Here is a 15,083-nt window from a genome sequence, read left to right as displayed (position 1 = left end):
AATGTACGATGAGTTTTCTTTCCCACCATGTTTGACATATCGACATATTGAACACAACGTCAATGAGTGAATCAGTCTCAGCTCTTCTGCTGTTAATCCAGTCACAGTCACATAATACACGCTCATCCTGACATGAGCTTTGTGATGCAGCCACATATTTAATGAAATGCATCAGATTAATTCTGATACTTTCTCAACCTGATGCTTCTGAAACTAACCTTTCAAGATCCGTCCCTGTGCACATCAGTTATGCTAATGCATGCAAGCAAATGGTTGCCATGTGTTTGACCCCACCAAGGACAGTCCCTGTCCACCTCTCAGGAAAATGCTCTGATTCCGTGGCTTCCAGAAATAATTAGTACCTCAAATTAAAATATTTGACGCTCAAATAACAATATATATTTACAGATCGGCCACAATATTCATTCATTCATTATCTGTAACTTCTTATCCAGTTCAGGGTCGCTGTGGGTCCAGAGCCTACCCAGAATCATTGGGCTCAAGGCGGGAATACACCCTGGAGGGGGAGCCAGTCCTTCACAGGCAACACACATACACACCTACGGACACTTTTGCGTCACCAATCTATCTATCACCAACGTGTGTTTTTGGAGCGTGGGAGGAAACTGGAGCACCCGGAGGAAACCAATGCAGACACAGGGAGAACACACTAAACTCGTCACAGACAGTCACCCGGAGCAGGAATCGAACCCACAACCTCCAGGTCCCTGGAGCTGTGTGCCAGCAACACTACGTGCTGTGCCACCGTGCTGCCCGGCCACAATATTAAACATCAAAAATGTAACATCTGTTTGTTTGCTCCTTTCACCCCTGTTTTTCAATAGTCAGTGTCCCCAGAGGACCACCACGGAGCACGTATGATTTGGGTTGTGGATCATTCTTAGTGCTGCAGTAACACTGACATGGTGGTGGCGTATTAGTGTGTGTTCACTAATACGAGTGGATCAGACACAGCTTGTTGTCACTGCTGTACCTAAATGGACTAGAGGATGACTTAAACAAAGAATCCAGCAACAGACTACAGAGCTACTGTCTCTCGTTTACACCTACAAGGAGGACAAACGAGGTAGGTGTGCCTAATAAAGTGGACAGCGTAACACACACTAACACACCACCACCACGCCAGTGCAGCGCTGAGAATGATGGCTGTACACAACAGAACCTCTTCCCCGTTATGTAAGGTGGAGGATCTGTGATGTTTTGGGGGTTGTTTCTGCACGTTGACTTGGGATTGAGGTTGGATTGTCCAGTGAGACAATGATCTGAAACATAAGTCCAAATTATTAGAAAATAATAATGATGACAGAATCAAAACCATGCCAGTTTATTCCTACTGAAAACCTGTGGTGAAGCTTAAGAGGAGATTCCAGGGGACAGTAGCTAGAACACTGGAAGACCCGAGAGAATCAGTACTGAGAAGTGATTTCAGATTCCTTGCTCTTTATTATTAGCATTCTAGCAGACAATTCAGTGCTGTTGCTTTCTGTGATTATTTTATGAAATGTAACACAAGGTTTTGTTTCCTTACTGTAATTTATTCACAAGATTTTATTTTTAAACCGAGTGCCAATAGTTGTGCAGACAGCTATACATATTTATAGACATCCACATCCATGACAATTAGGTGTTGATAGTTAGCCACAGTAAAACTATGCCTTGGTTGTAATTAAATAAAATACAGATAGAATAAATAGAATAAAATATTCACAGCCACAAAAGCCTATGGAAATATGCCCTTGTCCTCTGCACCAATATGCACAAACAATCTCTGGCTCGAAGGTGTGGATATTAATGTCTCAGATATTAATGTCTCAGAGGAAGTGTACTTTTCAAGGTGCAGGGCTTGGTATCACCATGGCGACGGTGTGGAGAGGGAGGGGGTGGACAGAGGGCAGTGCAGTCCGCCGGATCAGAAATCAGATGGCATTTATTACAAGACACCGGGTGTTTAGCAAAACCACCTTTATCTACTGCATCTTTGTGTTAAAGGAGGTACAGCACACAGAAACACAGAAAACACATGCCGTTTTCTACATTGAATTATACAGTGTGATGTATGAGATGTGATGCAGTGATTAAAAAAAATACTGCAATGTTTTATCATTCTATACATAATCAATCCACATCTTATTTTTTATTTCGCATGTTATTTATGTCGTAGCCATCCTGGCTATCCTGAAAGCTGGATATGGCTAGATATTTTAGGAACATTTTGCTAAAGAGATACACCAATACACAGATAACTCTTTACATCCAGCTAGTTCTCAGTAATTTCAATTTAAAATTAGATCTGCTGAGAAAAATCTTTAGCCACTACAGCACCCTGGACCAAGGCTCACATATTCAGACATAGTTCTCCTTCCTGGCACACAAGACCCTGCTGTCACTTTTTGCAAAGTTCACCCAATAATCAATTTCTGGCTACGCGTAAAAAAATATTTCATGCACAATGAAATGACTACACTGTTTATCTACTTCACAACTACAGTTACAAAACAGATTTTAAAAAATACTGGTGTTAAATTATCAGGCAATACACAATTAACTTTTGTGTTCACTGGATACGTGAGAAGGTCAAAACAGAGTTTGCTAGCATCCCCCAAACCAAACTAAATTGTTGGGTCAAAGTGGGCTAGAGTCTTTGCAGCTTATGCCCCAAAACTGTGGAATTTGGGACTTTAACTTGCAGCTCCTTTTGCCTAGAAAGGCGAATGAAGAAGAAAACTGTTGTGCTAATCTCTCCAGCACTGTTTCTCTGGAACTCCTCCAGCTGTAGTCAGGCAGTAGGAGTTCATATATTTTGGGAAATTGGCTTTAAAAGGTGGGCTGAAGGAAGGGGTGGGATTTTCCTCTGTCTGATATTTTTTTAAAACTGTGTTAAACTCACTGCTTTTTGCAAAATCAACTACTTCAGCTTTAACGGCCGACTACATTCACCTTAGTAAGCCACACCGGTATTGAAGGTGTAAAGATAGAGTGAGTAGATGTGAGCTGCATGTTTAGTTTACCTGCTTTTTAACAGTTTGGTTGTTGAGCTGTAAATGTGCTTTTCCTGAATTTTTCAGGTTCAGAAGCGAAATAAAAACAACAGCAGGTGATCGGCGTGTCTGAAACATGCCATTCTCAGCAACACATTCTCTTTCACTCTCTCTAGTGCTGTTCTCACAACAGCTACGTTTCAGAAATATTACAAAAAAATCAGGAGGTATTTCACTGACTGTAAAATGAATGGAAAAGCTTGTAGCGCCTTCTACCTTCAGGGAATGTCCCACCTTTCAGTAAAAACAACCAATCAGCTCTCTGTAAAAAGCTGCATGCAAGCATTTTACAACTTTGGGTGAGCTCCTGAAGTCCAGACCAATAGGGCAGCTCGCTCGGTTGTATCTGCCTAGATACCCCAGTCCTGACTGGATAATAGAGGATAATAAAAAAAATGTAAGCATCATGTTACATAATGTTGAAACAGAATTAAAAGATTCATTCATTGCCTGTAGCCCTTATCCAGTTCAGGGCAGCGGTGGGTCCAGAGCCTATCAGGAATCACTGGGTGCAAGGCAGAACCACACTCTGGAGAGGGCACCAATCCTTCACAGGACGACACACACTCACACACACTCACAAACACATTCACTCACACACTCACACCTATAGACACTTTTGAGTCGACAATTCACCAGCGTGTGTTTTTGGACAGTGGGAGGAAACCGGAGCACCTGGAGGAAACCCACACAGACACAGGGAAAACACATGAATGATTACATTATTTAAAAAGAAATTTAACTAAAACACAAGCATTTTATGTTATTATACAGACCTTTCAAAGCCTTTTCTGAAAGATTTATATTTTGTCCTTTCTCTCTCTCTCATTAGGTATATGTGTGTGTGTGTGTGTGTGTTACACTAGCTCTGTCTAAAGCAGATAGTGGGTGAAGTTTTGAGGTTCTGAGTGATCTCCCCTGTGTGTGTGTGTTTATTACACTAGGTCTGTCTAGAGCAGTGTGTGTGGTTGTAAGTTCCTGAGTGTTCTCCCTTGTGTGTGAGCGTGTGTGTGTATATCACTATGGCTATCTAAAGGAGAGTGGGTGTAGTGGTGAGGTATTGAGAGTTCTCCCCATGTGTGTGTGTGTGTGTGTATGTTAAACAAGGTCTGTCTATAGCAGTGTGGGTGTAGTTGTAAAAAACCTTGGCTGGACTCACAGGGGGCGCTCGTGCTCTTGCTCTATAGCAATCAGCTCGAGAGAAGGAAAGTTCACAGATGTCTCCTCTCCGGCCAGAGCAGCGCGCGCAGCGGCCCCGCAGTGTCACACATCCTTAATACTGAATACTAATGAGTTCAAACTGAATTTATACTGAGTTTCACACGTGCACAGTCCCCATGGCACTCCGGCGACAGCAGCGTGAACGCGTGGCAGTGTTTGTGGCGCGCGCTCAGGTACCAAAGGAAGGGAGGGAGAAAGAGAGAGTGTGTTTTGTGTGTGTGTGTGTGTGAGAGAGTGTGTGAGAGGGAGTGACAGGTAGTAACAGAAGGTATGTGTGTGGAGGGCAAGTTAGTGAGCGTGAGGCTGGAGGGAGAGAGAGAAATTGTACACAGTCGTGTGCAAAGATGTGGGCACAGCTGCTCAAATGTCAAATATGAAGTGACACGACCTCTAACAAACTTATCGCGCGCACACACACCCCTACACACTTTAATGCACAATTACTGTTTATGTGCTGAGAGAGAGAGAGAGAGAGAGACAGAGCGAGAGAGAGAGAGAGAGAGAAAATGAGTGAGAGAGAGAGAGAGAGACAGAGCGAGAGAGAGAGAGAGAGAAAATGAGTGAGAGTAAGTGACAGAAGAGAGAGAGAAAGAAAGAGTGCATGTGCGAGACAGGAGAGAAAGTGAGAGGGAGAGAATATTTGTGTGTGTGTGAGAGAGTGAGAGAGAGAGAGAGAGAGAGAGAGAGAGAGAGAGAGAGAGACTGAAGGGTAAGAGGGAGTGTGTGTGTGTGTGTGTGTGTGTGTGTGTGTGTGAGAGAGAGAGAGAGAGAGAGAGAGAGAGGCGCTGTGTGCTCGTGCTCTGTGTGTGCAGTAAGTTGCAGGCGGCTCGTGCTGCTGCTGCTGCGTGTCTCTCTCTCTCTGCTCGCGCAGTGCGGAGCTGCAATGGAGCCCGCGCGCTCTCTCGCGCTCTTCACGCTGCTGCCGCTTCTCCTGCACGCGGACGGCCTCTACGTCACCAGTAGCGCAGGTACGTGGTCACTTTGGGGTTTGTTTTTGTTGTTGGTCTGTTGTGGTCCTCTCTGCTCGCGGACGCAGGGGTGGACACGCGGGACCTCGCCGGTCAACTTTCTTGCCTGTGGTCGTTCAGCTTTAGAGCACTTTAGATGCAGCCGCGTGATGCTGTGTTGACATGCGCGGGGGCGCAACTTTGGCTTTAACATTGGAGGGGTCGAGTAGGACCTTCCATAGTTGGGTCCCGGCTCGCGAGGGACGCTCTTAGCTTTTGTTTAAAGGCAAAGAATCCTCACAGGGATCCCAACATCAACACAAAACCTTGCTTCAGCTTTATTTGCCATCTTTTCATGTTGATTTTGGATCTGAAACTACATGCTACCCTTTATAATAGGTTACAGTTTTTTAGGATGGACCAGCGGACCAATAGAAATAGCCTAAAACGACTTGGAAAAACAAAAATATTCCCATTAACTTCCATTCAAACTAATGAGCACCTTATTTTTCCATTTAAAGTTATTTTGGAAGAGCATGAGGCATGAACTTGACCTAACAGTGGGTCAGACACAGTTACAGAACCTTTATTTCTTTGGCTTTGATGGTGACATAAGTGTTTTAGATTAAGGCACAAAATATTTAATCAGTCCTTATTACTGAAGCAACAGAAATGCTAATACATTACTTTGTGGCATTGTTTATACCATCCAATATTTATGTAGATATGTAGTTCTAGTTATAATTATTAAGGGTTTGACACCCCCTTCTTATTATTTCTGCATGTAATGGCAAATGCAGTGCCCCTCTCTGTGTTGACATGCTGTTTTGCAATGGTCATCTTACTCACATGTGGCCATTCTGCTTTAAAGCACTTTTTTGCCACTGTGTGCTGTGTCGTCTCTCTGTGGGAAGTGCAATGTGTTGATGTGTCAGTTGTGGAAAGCTCAGAGGAGTACATTTCCAAGCTTCGGAACGAAAGAGGCACTAAATTCACTGGATAATAAAAGCAAAAATGCCAGGTTCTTTGCCCAAGGCTTGGAACAGGAGTGAGTTTACTCTGTTTATGCTTAGACTGCACTGCATTCAAATATGATATTCCCATATGTCCTTGCATTATATTCTCTTCTGCGCTCCCCCAGAGCATCCCCACATGGCACTGTACACTGTCAGTTTGTTCTGAATTGTAATGCATGCTCCAAATGCATGTAACACTACCCCAAAAATGTGATGCGTGCTCCAAAATTTCAGTCCAGTGATGATCGTCATGCAAGCTCAGCACAGCGAGGTACAGAGTGTGCCCATGGTCTTCAGTAGGTGTGGTCAGTTCCCCACTGAGCCTTGCTACAGTCTGAGCTGTTAGAGCTGAGGAAAGTGAGAATTAGCTGAGAGAATGAATGCACGGTCAGGGCAGGCATTTTGCAAGATGCTGGGTTTAAGCGCAAGGCGCTTGCAGGTGGCTCCAGCGTTTTTTGTGGTAGCCCAAGAGGCATCTGTGAGAAAACATCCCGTAAGGGCAATTATCACCCTGACCTTAGAGCTGCCTCTGGCGGCTGGAGACAAGAAAGAAAAAGTGCAGCACAGCCTTTACACTCTTGAGTGTTTTAGGACTGCAGTTTAGCAAAAGTGTTGTGGTTTACTTTTCTCACGTCACTCAGTTAGTTATAGGTGCTGCATATTAGCAGTACAGTTCATAATTCAGTACTTTCTGGATGTAAATTTAATTAAACATGACACTGGTGGCAATATAACACCTAAAACATTGTTAAAAATGGTGAAAGAGCTGAAAGAGTTCCTTGTTTTGTTGTGTAGGGCTGGACGATAATTTAATCAATATCAATATATATCGCAATATAAAATGTTACAATAACAATGATATGATTTTTAAAAACATTTTGATTATTGTACACTATTTACAGCATCTGTCACTGGCTGATGGCCATTAAAGGGCACTGCCGACAGTTCAGCAGTCATTTTTAAATGTAGGTTAAAAATATTAATATTGACAAAGCCAAGAGGTTTATGTTTGATGGTGATGTCAAGTTTCTTGTTTGTTCATATAGATATCGGAATTATATTGTATCAACACTACATTAAGAAATATATCGCAATGTAAATTTTGGCCGTATCGTCCAGCTCTAAGTCCATCCATGGCTTTTGCATGGAGATCATGTTTGTACAAGCAACGCTTCACAGCAAAACAGTTCACCTCCAATCCAGTGTCAGCTAAACCTTTCTGCAGGTCTGTTTCAGCCACATCTGCTCATTCTTTGCCTTTCTGCTGCATAGGAGCAGTGCTATTAACTTGAGAGTTTACTTGGTCATTTTAGGTTTTAATTGCTGTTTTGAAGATACAGAGTTTCGGGACCCCATGTCCTGACCAGGTGTAAAAATGACAGTTTGTGTGTATGTTGGCAGATTCCCTGCAGCACGTGCTGGGGGACTATGGACTGGTGAGGCCGGTTCTGACTGATGCGGAGGGACGCTTCCTGTCCCATGCGGTTTCGGCCGCTCCAGACGGGCAGTTCCGTAGGCGCTGGCGCAGAGAGACGGAAATGGCTGACCATGGCCACCAGCGGCCCAGCACGGATGGCCAGAGGCTCTACTACAACGTCACCGTCTTCGGCCGGGACTTCCACCTTCGTCTGCGTCCCAACAGGCGCCTGGTGGCCCCCGGAGCCCAGATGGAATGGCAGGGGCCAGGGGGCACTCGGCTGGAGCCACTCAGCAGCAGCTGCATGTATGTAGGTGACATCTCAGACATACAGGGAGCAACGGTCGCCATCAGCAACTGTGACGGTCTGGTGAGTCCACACTGACCTTTCAGAGCTGGGATTTGTCGACAGCACATGTTTTATTTAGAGATTAACGTCATATTACTTGATACAGTATATAAGATGTGGAGAAGTTTTACTTTTATTGCGATTAATTTGTTGCGGTCTCAACAGGGATAAGGGATGAAGCGTTTATCTCGAGTTGCCAGTGATATGAATGTGAGAGTTGCTTTAATATATATAAGTTGATACAGAATATCTTTTTATGATGAAGAAATGGAGCAGTCTATGTTGACTTCCAGTTATCTTCCTGCAGCTGGTTCTAAAATAGTGGGTCTTACAAGTCCAGAACACAAGGTGTTAATCAAAAACAGCAATGTGTAACACCACTATGAGATGTAGTATGTATCTTGAGGTTTCGACCTTTGCTGGGAGGAAATTTTAGCAACTGAACCACATAGAATTGTAACAGAATACCTGATGAATTACACACACATACAGACATAAAGAATATAATAAGGATATAATAATTTTTACCTACTAAATTGTAGATAGTTTTTATTGTAATATATTCAATCAATTGTTAGATTGTTCTAGACTGAAGTGTGGTAGGCTTTTTCTCTGATTTTTAACATTTTTTTCCTTTTTTGTGTGCACACGTGTAACTATTTTCAAATTTCAACAAATTTCACTAAAAAGACCATTTGATTATAAGGTTATGAGGTCAAGCAATAATATTCATTCATTCATTCATCTTCTTTTCTGCTTGTCCATTTCAGGGCCACAGTCAAGCAATAATGTGTGGCTCTTTATATTGTCATATCTTGGATTGATTCTGTGTGCATATGCCTGAACTGTTTTTTTAATGTGTTCTTTGTTTCATATATGCATGAGGCTTTTGGTCCCAGACCAAATAAGGTGCACTGGAACATATGACACATTCAGCAATATTTAATGTTAGCACACCTTAACATTAGCCTACTTTTATCACACATGGCGAGCTGCTGTGGCCAGTTCTGTGTTTGTGTGTTCTGAAACTAGCTGTAGTGGTAGTTTCAGTGTAATTATTTTAACATTGCAATAATAGGCTATTTTATTTCCTCGCTACATTTAGCACGAGTATATGACATTATTTACAGAGACAGCAAAAGCTCATTCAGCGCTGGTTTGTAAGCTTTAAAATAATGCCATTAGTAACTACAACCCCACTCAATTCCACTGAAGTTGGGACATTGTGTAAAACAAAAATAAAAACAGAATACAATGATTGCAAATCCTTTTCAACTGGGAAAGTTGAGGAAAGATGAGGAATGCTCAAAAAACACCTGTTTGGAACATTCCACAGGTGAACAGGTTAATTGGAAACAGGTGAGTGTCATGATTGGGTATAAAGGGAGCATCCACTAAGGGCTAAGTCATTCACAGGCAAGGACGTTCACTTTGTGAACAACTCCATGAGCAAATCATCCAACAGTTTAAGAACAACGCTTCTCAACGTACAATTGCAAGGAATTTAGGGATTTCATCATCTACTGTCCATAATATCATCAAAAGATGCAGGGAATCTGGAGAAATCTCTAAAAGTAAGCGGCAAGGCCAAAAACCAACACTGCAGGCAAAATTCAAAAGCCAGCATCTCTGATAGTATGGGTGTGTGTTAGTGCCCATGGCATTGCCATTGGTAACTTGCATCTGTGAAGGCACCATTAATGCTGAAAGGTGCATAGAGGTTTTGGAGCAACATATGCTGCCATCCAAGCAACGTCTTTCTCAGGGACATCCCTGCTTATTTCAGCAAGACAATGCCAAGCCACATTCTGCACGTGCTACAACACGTGGCTTCATAATAAAAGAGTGCAGGTAATAGACTGGCCTGCCTGCAGTTCAGACCTGTCTCCCACTGAAAATGTGTGGCGCATTATGAAACGCAAAATATGACAACGGAGACCCTGGATTGTTGAGCAACTGAAGTTGTACATCAAGCAAGAACAGGAAAGAATTCCACCTACGACGCTTCAACAATTGGTGTCCTCAGTTCCCAAACGATTATTGAGTGTTCTTAAAAGGAAAGTTGATGTAACACAGTGGTAAAAATGACACTGTCCCAACTCTTTTGGAACGTGTTGCAGGACTCAAATTTAAAATGAGTGAATATTTGCAAAAAACAAACAAACAAACAAAACATTAAATTTGAATGTTTGAACATTAAATATCTTGTCTTTGGATTTGCAAATCATCGTATTCTATTTTTATTTATGTTTAACACAATGCCCCAACTTCATGGGAATTGGGGTTGCAAATATGGCCTTGGCTAGTTAGCTGTAAATTAATTTAGTTAATAAAAATTAGTAGGCTAGCTTGCACTCTTCCTATACAAACTACATGCTAATCACCAGTTTGGAGTTGTTTAATTTCTTTTCTTGTAGAGCTTTGCACTACGATTTAAGGAGAAGATTTGCCCTTCGCTAAAACATTTTCAGATTTTTGATTGCGTCACTCTGCACCTGGGGGCAGGGAAACGTACGTCAACCAGTAGGGTCATGTTTCACCTTCTCACTTATTATTGAAGGAAAACAGTACCCTCCATGATACTGTGATTCTGTTGGAAATATATCACAGGTACTGCTGGGTAATGTTAAATTATTTTTGATCTTGATACCAATAACGATACCTGCAATTCAATACTGATTCCTAAGGAGTACCTCTGAAAACTTCTCAATAACTATACCAGCAAGTGGGTGTGGCTTTAACCAGAAATGTTTAAAACTGCTGGAAATATATCACAGAAACTTTAGACAGGGTGAAATTTTGAATTATTTCAGTCGCTACCTACATTTCAGTTCAGTTTCCAACACTAGCCCATGCCATGATTTTCCCTTTCTGCTGAACCGCTGAAAGTTCAGAAGAGATGTTAACACAGGATCTGGAGACGTGGCCTTGGCCGATAGAGTGCGTACAGTTGAGGTCTTCACGCGTCTGAATCTCACAGCTCCTGCTTTTTTGCTGAGAAACAGTGAGTCACGGAGGTGAGAGCGCTACTCCCTCAAGCCCACCGTGTGAATATTTGCACCGTGTGAAGATCTGCAGCCATACACAGCCGATGCATCACAACAACTGTCTGCAAAACAAGCTCTGGTGTTTATATTGGAGTCAAAGACAATATGTTAATTTTTAATTGCATATCCGTAAATCGTATCGTAATTTAACCTTCAATATCAGAATCAATTTATTTGGCCATGTACTTTATGGCCTCTCAATACGTTTACACACACATCACACAGATTGAAATGAATAACCTATTTGTAAAACTGATTGTTATGTATAAAGCAAATTAAAGGTGAAACAATTCACCACAAGAGCAGAATAAAAAGTGAACACCGTTGAATCTATCAAACAAAAGTTTGAATTTGGAGTAACTTTACTTATTAAATAAATATGTTATTATTTTATATGCTTCTTTCTCTTTCTTTTCCTCTGCTCATCTCCCAACCATCTGTATGTGTGTGAACGTGTGTGTACGTGTGTGAGATGTGAGTATATATGTTGTGTGTGTGCCCAACTGGGCAGTTTGCCTCCAGGCTTAAGTCCAGTTTCCATGCTGTCCTTCAGCTTCAAACGCTCAGGGGCAGACGGGGCTACTGCTGAGGGAACTTCTTGCATATAGAGCAGATCAACACAAGCACACACACACACACACATACACACACAAAAGCACACACTCAAACACAGATCTGCATCAGCAGAGAATATTTCACATGCTCCACCCACCACACACACCTTGGTATTTTTGTTATGTTTTTTCCTCTTTTTGCCACAGAAACTGTGCAGAAAGATGTTATGCTCCGGGAAATGAAACATATAATTATGGGTTTAAGGTTTGCCACTCTGATGTGTGGGACAGGTTATTTTAGCCAGCTGAGGAATGCACAATGTCTGAGAAAGTGCTCCTTTTCAGAAACCAGCTGGACATCTATTGGTTTCCTTCAGAAGTAAAAGTAGTTTTGTATTCACTTCTTTTTGTTTGCTGTATTAAAGAGCTTTTGACCAGATTAGCTGGGTTGTCTTGATTTAAACTAAAAATCAGTATGGTTCTGTGACACTGACCTTAGGCAGAATGATTTATTGTTTTTATGGAAAATCACAATTCAGTTGAGTGTACTTTTCAAAAATTCAAGAGCTGAAGTTTGACTTCAATCCCTCCTTATTCATTATTGATAAAGTAATTTGACAGTGTTGAATTAGGGATATCAAACGTAATAATGAAAACCTAGCGACAGTCTGCATTCAGCCCATGACTATGCCACCAAATGTGATCACATCTGACCAGCATCTCTTCCATTTAATAAGGTTAATTTTGGCACTGATGCTTGTGGAATATATCAAACCAGTTCTAACAAATACAGATCTGTTTCAAAACAACCGCTGTTCTAAGCGATCAAAGTTGAGTTCTGTAGAAGTCTAAGATTCCTTTCCCACCAGAAGCGGGCAGTAAAAGCTGTACAGGTGTTGGAGCTGGGACTCTTTAGTGATAATCAGTGGGTTGTATTCAGTGATGACAGGGAGGCTCTCAGGCCAAGGAAGCTCCATCTGTCTGAGACAAGCAGCTTTCAGAAAACATTGTCTACTGCACACAGGACTCTTCAACAGAGCCATCAGGTTCTAGATACAGAGCTTTTTGGGTGCTGTTTCTTAACAGATGGATTCGTGCTTTAGCAAATCAGCAGCATGTTGAGATTATGCAATGCTTTATGCAATTGTATTTGTTCTGTTTTTATACTATATCAATTTTGTGGGATTAAAGCAAATCAGTGTATCAGAACAAAACCAAAGGTAGACTAGCTCTGCAGGTAGAGCCACTGACACACAGCTCCAGGGTCCTAGGGTCCTGGGTTCGACTCTCACCTCCGGTCACTCTCTGTGAGGGTTTTTTCTCGGGGGGATTGTGAATGTGTGAAATTGTCCACAGACGTGAGTGACTGTGTTTGTGTGAATTTGTCCACAGATGTGAGTGACACAGTGAGTGTATGAAATTTTCCACAGATGTGAGTGACTGTGTGAGTGTGTGAAATTGTCCACAGATGTGAGTGACTGGGTGAGTGTATGAAATTGTCCACAGATGTGAGTTACTGTGTGAGTGTGTGAATTTGTCCACAGATGTGAGTGACACGGTGAGTGTATAAAATTGTCCACAGATGTGAGTGACTGTGTGAGTGTGTGAAATTGTCCACAGATGTGAGTGACTGGGTGAGTGTGTGAAATTGTCCACAGACATGAGTGACTGGGTGAGTGTGTGAAATGGTCCACAGACGTGAGTGTCTGTGTGAGTGTGTGAAATTGTCCACAGACGTGAGTGACAGGGTGAGTGTGTGAAATTGTTCACAGACGTGAGTGACTGTGTAAGTGTATGAAATTGTCCACAGACGTGAGTGACTGTGTGAGTGTGTGAAATTGTCCACAGACGAGAGTGACTAGGTGAGTGTGTGAAATTGTCCACAGACGTGAATGACTGTGTGAGTGTGTGAAATTTTCCACAGATGTGAGTGACTGTGTGAGTGTGCGAAATTGTCCAAAGATGTGAGTGACTGTGTGAGTGTGTGAAATTGTCCACAGATGTGAGTGACAAGATGAGTGTGTGAAATTGTCCATAGACGTGAGTGAGTGTGTGAAATTGTCCATAGACGTGAGTGAGTGTGTGAAATTGTCCACAGATGTGAGTGACTATGTGAGTGTGTGAAATTCCCCACAGACGTGAGTGACTGTGTGAGTGTGCGAAATTGTCCACAGACGTGAGTGACTGTGTGAGTGTGTGAAATTGTCCACAGACGAGAGTGACTAGGTGAGTGTGTGAAATTGTCCACAGACGTGAATGACTGTGTGAGTGTGTGAAATTTTCCACAGATGTGAGTGACTGTGTGAGTGTGCGAAATTGTCCAAAGATGTGAGTGACTGTGTGAGTGTGTGAAATTGTCCACAGATGTGAGTGACAAGATGAGTGTGTGAAATTGTCCATAGACGTGAGTGAGTGTGTGAAATTGTCCATAGACGTGAGTGAGTGTGTGAAATTGTCCACAGATGTGAGTGACTGTGTGAGTGTGTGAAATTCCCCACAGACGTGAGTGACTGTGTGAGTGTGCGAAATTGTCCACAGACGTGAGTGACTGTGTGAGTGTGCGAAATTGTCTACAGATGTGAGTGACAGGATGAGTGTGTGAAATTGTCCACAGATGTGACTGAGTGTGTGAAATTGTCCACAGACGTGAGTGAGTGTGTGAAATTGTCCATAGACGTGAGTGAGTGTGTGAAATTGTCCATAGACGTGAGTGAGTGTGTGAAATTGTCCACAGATGTGAGTGACTGTGTGAGTGTGTGAAATTCCCCACAGACGTGAGTGACTGTGTGAGTGTGCGAAATTGTCCACAGACGTGAGTGACTGTGTGAGTGTGTGAAATTGTCCACAGACGAGAGTGACTAGGTGAGTGTGTGAAATTGTCCACAGACGTGAATGACTGTGTGAGTGTGTGAAATTTTCCACAGATGTGAGTGACTGTGTGAGTGTGCGAAATTGTCCAAAGATGTGAGTGACTGTGTGAGTGTGTGAAATTGTCCACAGATGTGAGTGACAAGATGAGTGTGTGAAATTGTCCATAGACGTGAGTGAGTGTGTGAAATTGTCCATAGACGTGAGTGAGTGTGTGAAATTGTCCACAGATGTGAGTGACTGTGTGAGTGTGTGAAATTCCCCACAGACGTGAGTGACTGTGTGAGTGTGCGAAATTGTCCACAGACGTGAGTGACTGTGTGAGTGTGCGAAATTGTCTACAGATGTGAGTGACAGGATGAGTGTGTGAAATTGTCCACAGATGTGAGTGAGTGTGTGAAATTGTCCACAGACGTGAGTGAGTGTGTGAAATTGTCCACAGACATCAGTGAGTGTGTGAAATTGTCCACAGACGTGAGTGTGTGAAATTGTCCACAGACTTGAGTGACTGTGTGAGTGTGTGAATTTGTCCACAGACGTGAGTGACTGTGTGAGTGTGTGAAATATTCCACAGACGAGAGTGACTAGGTGAGTGTGTGAAATTG

The 15,083-nt window shown here is 42.5% G+C and overlaps 1 protein-coding gene across 1 annotated transcript in view; it reads left to right on the top strand.

Annotated features, from left to right (window-relative positions):
* Nucleotides 1–5,163: 5,163 nt before the first annotated feature.
* LOC136673306 (A disintegrin and metalloproteinase with thrombospondin motifs 2-like) overlaps nt 5,164–15,083 on the top strand; it is a 152,412-nt gene continuing 142,492 nt past the window's right edge. The window contains exons 1-2 of the mRNA XM_066648711.1: nt 5,164–5,248; nt 7,645–8,030. Of these exons, the coding sequence (XP_066504808.1) occupies nt 5,164–5,248; nt 7,645–8,030 (471 nt within the window). The remainder of the gene's footprint in view (nt 5,249–7,644; nt 8,031–15,083) is intronic.

The sequence above is a fragment of the Hoplias malabaricus genome, chromosome 17 (assembly GCF_029633855.1).
Source record: "Hoplias malabaricus isolate fHopMal1 chromosome 17, fHopMal1.hap1, whole genome shotgun sequence".
NCBI lineage: Eukaryota > Metazoa > Chordata > Actinopteri > Characiformes > Erythrinidae > Hoplias > Hoplias malabaricus.
Note: the sequence above shows the minus strand (reverse complement) of the source record. Positions and strands in the feature narration are given on the sequence as shown.